This window comes from Manacus candei, unplaced genomic scaffold (genome assembly GCF_025592945.1).
Source record: "Manacus candei isolate 608988 ecotype Guabito, Panama unplaced genomic scaffold, ASM2559294v1 h1tg000046l, whole genome shotgun sequence".
NCBI lineage: Eukaryota > Metazoa > Chordata > Aves > Passeriformes > Pipridae > Manacus > Manacus candei.
In genome coordinates, this window is record NW_026138094.1 from 6,137,934 (window position 1) to 6,147,350 (window position 9,417).

The 9,417-nt window shown below is 42.5% G+C and overlaps 2 protein-coding genes across 2 annotated transcripts in view; one reads left to right on the plus strand and one right to left on the minus strand.

Moving 5' to 3' along the window:
• The window catches only part of SECISBP2L (SECIS binding protein 2 like), a 29,551-nt gene extending 25,998 nt beyond the window's left edge, over nt 1–3,553 (minus strand). Inside the window, exon 1 of the mRNA XM_051797242.1 lies at nt 3,393–3,553. Coding sequence (XP_051653202.1) covers nt 3,393–3,410 — 18 coding nt within the window. The 5' untranslated portion in view covers nt 3,411–3,553. The remainder of the gene's footprint in view (nt 1–3,392) is intronic.
• Nucleotides 3,409–7,628, plus strand: LOC127475333 (collagen alpha-1(I) chain-like). Its single transcript, XM_051797062.1, has 4 exons — nt 3,409–3,420; nt 3,455–3,779; nt 4,680–4,844; nt 6,817–7,628. Exons 1-4 carry the CDS (start codon nt 3,409–3,411, stop codon nt 6,897–6,899), a joined length of 585 nt encoding a protein of 194 aa, XP_051653022.1. The 3' UTR covers nt 6,900–7,628.
• The last annotated feature ends 1,789 nt before the right edge of the window (nt 7,629–9,417 follow it).

Consider the following 9,417-nt stretch of genomic DNA (forward strand, 5'->3'; position numbering starts at 1 on the left):
CATAAAGGAATCATGCATAATTCCCTTCCCTTTCACAGAAAAAGTACCATGATCAGAACATAACAAAGTTAAATATTTAACTGTTTTATCTATATATAGAAAACAAACAAGTGGTACAACATGACAAGTTGGCATGTTTAAACTCAAAGCCAGAATATTCTAGGAAAAAAAAGGGAGGAAAATAAGACTTAGTATTTACAGTTACAAAAGCTTGTCCAAAGATAAAAAAAAGCTACCAACATGATCTTCTTCTCTTACTTTACAGCATTTAACAGTACAGCAACTTCTAAACAACCTTCTAAACCTATTCACATGAAATGGTTATATTTTAATGCTTTGTAGACAATGTTCTAAAAGGATTAATCCAAACTATTTATGTAAATCAGTTTTCTGATCTCCACGAACTAGTCAATGACAAATATATTTGTGACCAAAAAGAAGATTTTCATGGAATCATATCAATAACATTTAAATTCACCAGAGAACACTCTAAAATAAGACCATTCAAAACTGCCACAAAACCCAAACTTTCAAGGTTCAAGAGAAAGCAGCAGGCAAAATGTACAGAACAGGAAAACTGACGTTTTCCAGTTTGCCTCAGTTGAAAACTCTGCCATGGGTAAGAAACACAAAAGGAAACTGGACAGGATAAAGAGCACAAAACATTGATCCAGATCTACTTCTATGGCAACCATATTATCAAGCCACCTGTTGAACAGTCAGGAATAGCAGAGACAAGCAGAACAGGCTGTCTTTAAGCAATACTAAAACAAAAACACAGGTCACGGATTTCTCAACTTCACCTGATTTCTCAACTGTACTAAAGGAACCAAACGTCTTAATCACAGGGCAAGACAAAAGTGTAACACTGAGAAAAATCAAAGCACAGCAGCACCTTTGAGAGAAGTTGCTTCTCTTTAGTTTTCTACCATATTTTGCTTAAGCAGAAAGAGGCTTGTAGGTCATATGCCAAATTTTTTCTCTAGTAGGAAAATAACCTCCACTTAACTGCTGAAACCCATATGCTTTTTCATGGGAACAGTTTCATTCTGGTGTAGACAGAAGTAAACTTCCACACCCACTACAAAAATCACAACAATTCCTATCATAAAACAAATAGTTTTTAAACAGCTTTCTTCTGTTTTCGTCTATGTCAGCTGCCAAAATATCACTGAGCATATTATAACAAATGAAGTCATACCAGAATTTAGGCAACGGAAATCTGAAGGGCACTCAACAAGTGATTTTTTTTGTCATTTAGGTGTCCAAATAATCTTGTTACATGAAATTTCATACTGATTTACTAAGCCAACACCACAAAACTGTTTCCCCATCAAAATATCATTGAAATCCCATGCTACCACACTACATCAGTCCTAGCAGCTTATACTCTGATTCCACAGGAGTTATTCCTATCAGCATGAACAGTTACCACACTATGCCTGAGAGAGCATTCTGAGGGAAAGGGGAAGAGAGAATAACTCCTGCTAACACACATCTGCATGCTTTAATATTCATTTATCAGATGTCATGCAATACAGGTGGAGAAAGAAGCCCAAATAAAGGAAAAAATGAAATAGCTCCCAAAACTGATGCAACCTTACCAAGCACTTACACTGGTAAAGGAGATTACATTCAATTCTTACAGCACAAAGGGTTCAAACCCAAAGCATTTATGGATCTCCTAATCAAGATGCTACTGTATAATGAGAAGACAAAAGCAACAAGATAGTTGAATCATATTAGAAACTCATCAGGTATTAATTATTTGTCTGCCTAGAAGCCTTACTCGTGGCTAAGGAACCAACAGGACCAGATATGCTGCAAACAGAGTAAACAAGAAGATGGTTCCTGCTTCAAAGAACTTCACTGCACCTCCAACTCAAAAACCTGCACTTAGTTAAGACAGTCACAGTCAACACTCTACACTGTAAATAACACAACAACTCTCAGTTTTCATGAACTATTTTGAACAAATTCAAAGAGAATGGTTTGATAAAGGCACATGTGTGAACCTCCAGTAGTGAAGAGCTCAAGCAACAAAGAATAAATATTTCACAAGTGTACTACAGCAGTAATTCCAGATGAAACAAAGGGGTAAAAAAAAATACAAACCACACCAAACCAGAACACTTTAAAGCAGAAAATGCTACAGATTGGACTAATGTAAATTTCACAAAATAAGATCAGTTTTTCTATGTGAAGGCAAATAAAAAGCATAAAAAAATTGAATTTAAAATCATTACAACACCAGAAAGTCCAGTAAGAAAGCCACAGTGGGAGCCATCCTGTTATAAGACGTACTGCTCGCTAACTTCCTTAGACATATGTACAAAATGAAAAGCAGTGTATCTTTACAGAGTACATTATTGGTCATTATCTACTTTGCTACAGGAGCCTGTGTTATTTTATTCCTTAACCCTACTATTAGAACCCCTGGAGATGTCAAAGCTGAAAACTAGGAAACAAAGAGCTGTAATTCATGAATTTTCAACACATTCTGCAGAAACAGAAGCTTAAAAATAACATCAGGCTGTTAGGGATGACATCATTCATTTCAGATACATCTTTCAGAACTACCTCCTGACCATGAACTGTGTTACTGCGCATATGTAACAAGCCATACAAACTCTTAAGGCCCAGCTTAGATTTCTTCATACCCCATATGGTCTTAAGAATAATTCAAACTGATTACCTCGGCAAAGCCAAGTTTAATACTTAAGAAAAAAAAAATAGGGACCTGTAGAATTAGTGAGCTACACCCACCTCTCTTCCACTCAGCTCCCAAACCATCAGCTGTGCCCTGTCACTGAAAACTTCAGCCCGAACCTGACATTTACAGCATTTCAGCAAGAGTGACACCTCACTTGCGTTGCAAAGTTCCCAAGAAACCTGTTTCTTCCTCGAGAAACCAAGTCTCTCCTAATGACCAGGCAGGTTTAGACTAAACGCCGCTAACTGCAGTTTGCTTGAAACAAAGCCCGAAAGGCCAGGAGGGAGAAGATCAAAACGGAGCTCTGAATTCCCTTCGCATTCCCAGGGGAGCCGCTCCCGGTTTCGCAGGTCCCCGGGACAGCCGGGCCGGGCGCGGCCTGAGCCTCCCGGCCGGGCAGGGGTCGGACACACGCCGGGCTCCCTCTCCCAGCCGGGGGAACGCGCTGCCCGCCCCTCCGGAGGGCCGCTCGCGGGCGGGGCGGGTCCCGGGGCCCCTCACGGCCGCTCCCGGGGCCCCCGCCCCGCAGGCCGCGCCCCGCCCTGCCGTCCCTGCCCGCCGCTCGGCCCCCACCGCCGGCCCGGCCGGGGCTGACACGGCCCGACACAGCCCGGGCCCGCTCCGCTCGCCGCCCTCCCCGCCGCCCCTCCCGCGGCAGCCGCTCGCGGTGCCCTCGCACCTTGTCCGCTTTGTCCATGGCTCCCGCGGCGCCGAGCGGCGGCTCTACTGCGGGCGGCGGAGGGCCGGGACCGCCTCCCCCATGGCGCTGCAGCCCCGCCGCGTCCGCACACGCCCGGAGCGGCGCCGGCCCCGTTCGCGGTTATCACGGGAACCGGGACCGGCTACGCCACGGCCGGGGCGGGGCGGGCGGCGGGGAGGGCCCAGCTGGGACGGAAGCCGGGCGGGCCCAGTCTGGGAACGCCCTCGCTGCCCCGCCCGCGTTCGGGCCGCACGAAAACAAGCGAGGCCGCGTCTCGAACGTGGCGGAAACCCGCGGGAAGGGGCGGGGGGAGCGCGTTGAGCCCCCGCCCGGGGCCGCCCCCCGCGCGGGGCGTGAGGGCGGCAGGTGCGCGGCGGGCCCGGCTGCTCGGGGGCGGCGCCGGGGGAGTCTCGGGCGGCGGTGTCCTTGAAATTAACTGGAACATCGAAGGAAAAAAAAAAAATCTGAGATTTATTTAGAGGCAGGAATCTAAAAATGTCGCAGCGGCGTCTGGAGCCGGGCTGTGAAGGGACCGTGTGTGCGGGACCGGGGCGCTGCCGGCGAAGGAGGGGGATTGTAAGACGTGGGGTTTGGCACAGCTTGTGCGACGTCCCTTTATTTTGCTGCCCTGGTTTTAGTGTGGTTAATTATGAGTAACACCAGTGAAATCCATCAGACCCATGTTCACCTAGAGACACTGGAGAACAGGAAACGAGTGAAGGAGCCGGTGCTGCGCAACAGCACATGATCCGTGCGTGCGATCTGCATGGGATGGTCCTGCATTTCATTAAGCGTTAATATGTCTGCTGCCTTGGGTTTAATGGAAAAGGAGCATGATTTATTTACAACTCGGTTGATTCATGGCAAGGGAAAAAAAAAAAAAAAGAACTAGACTAAGTATCTCGGTGAAAGACATACACAAAGGATATCCTAGAGCAGACTCTTGAGCACTTCCAGGTGAAATACATTATAAATGTATTATGTATTAATACAAGAATAAGGTTTCTGCTTCGTGAAGGTTCTTGTGAGGAATAAATGGCTTGCCTTTCAAAGAAAAAAGCAAGCAAGCCTGGATCTGATTTTGACAGAGTTAAGAACTACCAAAAATGTCACTACAGAGCTATCTTGCTAGAGCTTCCTAGATTGAACCTTTATAATTATTTAACCTTTCCAGATTTATGTTCATTATACTATGTAACAATTTGTTCTACTTTATGAAAAATTTATTTCTTGGGTAAATCCACATAATGCCTTTGTTTTCTTAAGAGTTGCTCTTCACCATTAAAACCTCGCCTGTAACATGGGATTATGAAGATGGCTGTTGTGTTGCAGAGCAAGATCTCATCTTGCAAACAGATGACACGAACAGAGAACTTGCACGGACCATGCCTGCCTCCTGTGCTACTCCATCCACATCAGCAGGATCCCTATGTAGGTGTAACTTTTGCTTACATGTCTGCAATATTACTTACATTCAGTGACGTGTTTTCATGAGGTTGTAGTACACAGAATCATAGGATCATATGGGAAAGGGAGTGGGGTGAAATTGTAATCCCAATGAAATTTAACTGTGGAGTTTCTATTAACTTCAGTGAGGACAGTTTTACTACAAATGAAGAGAACAGGAGGGCTGCTGCAGCACCCTAATTGATACAGAAACCTCAGTTTAACTGAGAAGCTGCAGCAGTTTACACTTTATATGCACTTCTGTATCCCAGCACTTTCCTTGATGAGATTATATGGTCAGCAGAACTCCCACAAGTGTTCATGACTCTAAGAAGCCATTTCAAGGTGGTAACAAAGATTAATTTGAGGTTATGTTCCCAGGGGCTTTTACACAATGAGATTTATTTCAACACAAGAAGTCACGAAAGTAAAACTGTGGATTAGGCTGGTTGTACAAAGAGCTTTCAGCTGATGCAATGGAACAGCATTTCATCAGTCATTGATGAACTTAAATATGAGATGGAAATCTACAGATAATAATTATGAAACATATGCCACCTAAACTTAATCTCACTTAAACAACACATCTCTACTGAGCAAAATATATTTTATTCCCAGTTGTTAAATGTGTTTCACTTATTTGTGCAAAATTAGGTTGATTTATTTCAAACCTAGTCACTTTTCATCTCCCAAGTAATGTGGGAGAACTTGCCTGACTGGACAGAAAACAGTGAAAAAATCCCACTGAAACAAGTAGAACAATCATTTTCTTGTATTAGCACACCAGTGTTTTAGTGTGGAATGCAGCTTAATTTGTTCAAATTGGTGCTGACCACAGAATATATATTATGACATTTGCTTAAGATAGTGGCTGTGTTTTTAAGAAATAATGACTCATTATGGCAAGGCTGTCCGCTATGAAATTCTTCTTTTGTTCCCAACGTACATACCAACAGAAAGGTCACACTTGAAAGGGCTGTTATGCACTAACAACAAGGATGTCTAAGATCTAAATTGGGCAGTGATTAAAGAGATATCAGAGCTACATAAATCTGTGCAATATAAATACTACAGAAAGTCATGTTGGGTCACCCAAGTGGCCATTTGGGTGAAAAAAAATCTCAAGTCTCCCGTAAAATTTAACTGTGTTATCACCAAAAAGAAAAACATACCAAAGCACTCAGAACCAGTTATGTGAGATCCTCTATCCACAGCTATCACAAATATGCCAGGGTATCTGGTTACATCATCACCATCTTGATCGAGTGTTGTGTAAGAGAACCCAACCGTGTTACAGTCCTTAAGGAAGCCATAAAAAAATTCTAAAAACCCTGCTGAGTTTAAACACGCTGGTAACTGCAGTAGCTGATTTTGAATACTCAAGCTTAAGGGTCCAGTTCTCAAATCTGGCAGTTTGTAAACAATTATTGCTACTTTTTTATTGCAACATGGAGTAAGTAAGCAAAGAGTTTGTGAGCAAAAATGATGGTCAAACCTAGCAAGTGCTGATTGCTTACAGAAAAAATTTGTAAATTTTTGGGGGTTTATTGCTGCATCTGCTGGGTAGTGGAAATACCCTTCCTGAACACAATGGAGGACACAGGTCAAAGGAAGAAGAAAATGTAGGTCGACACAAAAATAAAAAATGGAGTCTAAACCAAAATACCTCAGCAACATGGAAAAGCACTTGGTAGTGACTGTATTCAGAATTCAAATCACAGGATAACAAGCAAATTTAACAGCACATGTGCAGCCACTCACGCTCTCTACTTCCATAGGGTCTATTTACATTGTGGGTATAAAGTCCCACAAAACACATAAGGATGTGATTATGCACATCCCACTGAAATCGAGGCAGCTCCTTACATTGGAAGCTGAACATATGTACAGCCTTAACTGCACTGGCATGGAAACATGAAATAAGGGTTGCTCAGTAACACCCCCCTCCACCCCCTAGGTCTGAGCAGGCCGAGACTGAGCTCCAAGGCAGCAGCACCACCTGACCATGGACTGCAGCGGGTTTGGAGGCTGCCATGGTGAGCAAGGGGAAGAGGCAGCAGGAATAAAGCAAACTCCAAAATGACAGTTTTACTGGCCTGGGACTAAAATCTTCAGCATAATTAGAGAAAAGACAAGTACAGAAAGCAAAGTATATCTTGGCAAATAAGCACTTGTATCTGCTGGTACAACATGTGGTGTTCTGCACAGGCAGCTGGGGACAGACAACAGGGAACATCACTGGAACCAAAGTGGGAAGGTGAGCCGGGAACTAGTGCATGAATCTGAGAATCACAATTCTGATGGCAACGTGCAATTACTACCTGGCAGCAGGCAGAGTGAGCCCTGCTCTCCCACCGAGAGCAGAGAGGCAGCAGAGCCAACTGAGACAGATCCTGCCATGCAGCTCTCTGTACCACAGCCAGGAAGGGATTAGCCTTTACTCTTGCTGTAATGCCTCCAGTTATTACAGCTAAGATTTGGTACTACATATGCAATTATTATAACACAGATACACTTTGCAATCTACCTTCCCACAGATTTAGAGGCTTTTAAGACAGTGATAATCCTTTCTGTCAATATCTTAATTAACACTTCACTAGTGGATTAGCTTGTAATGTATTTTACCTAGTTCTCTAACCTAGTTCTAAAATATATTTTTAGCACTTTGAAAATAATAAAGTAACAGCTAAACTTTCAAAGTCAATATTAACATCTCTATATGGAAATTTAGTTCAAATAATTGCTGTATTTTTGAGAAAGCAAGGGGTACTGTCCAGAGTGATGTCATTTTACTCTTACTCCATAAATACACAGTTCCTGCTCAAGTAAATTAATTTACTACCTCTCGAAAAAAATACAATCTTCAAATACAGACATAATGTTTTACAGCTGACAACTTCTGAGTAATTACAAAAATCAGTGTTTATTTACAGACTACAATTCAAACACCTTCATTATATTATTCTACCAGGTGCATTTCAGCTGCCTTGCCATTTTTCCATTTTTTTGTTTGGTTGGGTTTTTCTTTTTGTTCTATTGTTCAGTACATTTTTAGTCCTATTTAAAAGCAAAATGAAATCCTCACTACATCAAGGTTTCAGATCCAATCCATTAGAGTAGGACTTTGAGATGCAAAAAGAATACATTCCTCCCAAGTATGCTTGATAAATAAAATAAAAAAAATAAATCTGAAATGCAGACATAGCACCCACATCCTCCCAGGTTTCATTTTCACGTTGTTCAGTTTTAATGCATAAGCTGCCAGCAACTCAGAAGAAGGGTTTATATATACACAGCTTAATCACTGTTGCAATCTCACACAAGATTACAACAGCCATTAAAATGTTCCTTTGCAAACAGTGGTACTGGTACTAAGATGCCAGTTTGTCTTGTACCAACAGCAACAAAAAATATATAAAAAGACCCCAGAAGCTGTGAAAAGTGTGGCTCTGACAATCAATGACAACTGCAGAAATTTAACGAGTGGAACTCAGACTGGAGAACACAGTGTGGCTGCTTTACCACACCTGGAACAACCTGCAGTGCAAGAGTGTTTCCTGAAAAAAATTTCATTCCCCCTCTTCCTTCAACTGCTTGTTCACCTTTCCTGAGGAGGCAGAAATGACACCAGAGCCAGATCTACCAGGGACCAGGTGGGCTACAGCAACTACCGGCGATTTCTGCTGCCGTTGTGTGACAACAGAGCTCCTCTGTATTTCCCCACAGAAAATGCTCATCTTCCAGGTTAAGAATTATGAGAACTCAGAAAAGGAGTAGAATCCCTTAGGGATTATATAAATCTTCATTATGTGCCTAGAGCACAGCTGCTAAGGCACTGTACACATGAGTAAGAACTAAAACATGCCAAAACACACAACAATTTATTAGAGGTAGACTGACGCTTTTTCGGTCTAAAAAACATGGCTAGCCCTCACTGCTCAAACTGAGGGTCCTTCACAAGTTGGACAATTAGAGCTTCAGAACAAAAAGATAAAACAAGGGAACTAGATGGAAGGACAAGATTTACTGCAATATTCCTGGTTCCTTCTTGATAAAAATCCGAACATGCCTCCCTAACAGACATGGCTGGGATGGGGAAGGTTACAGCAGGTACAAGAGACAAAGTCAAGAAGACTTTTTTATTTTCAGTGATTGTAAGTTTATACACAGTTCTCCTTTTTCCCCTCCTTTAGAAGAGAGTTGTTCCTTCCCACAGCAAGGGTGGTGGGAAATGGCAGGGAAAGGAAACATATTCAAATAGCTGTCACTGTCCCTGTCTCCATGGGAAGGAGAACCTTGAAAGAGTTGAGACAGTCCCTTGTCCCCCAGGGAGGAAGAACCTTGCAACATTCCCTATCCAAATTAAAGTCTCTGGATCTGTAGCTAAGGGTCCCAATTACTGTGCAGTATTGTTAAGTTCAACTTCACATCACCAGGTATTATTGGAATGTTCAAAGTAAAAACTATATTACACATCACAGCATTGTAAGGAAACAACACACAATGTGCTTTTTAGTCAATGTTATCTACAGATTTTACAAAGGAAAAAAAAACTTTG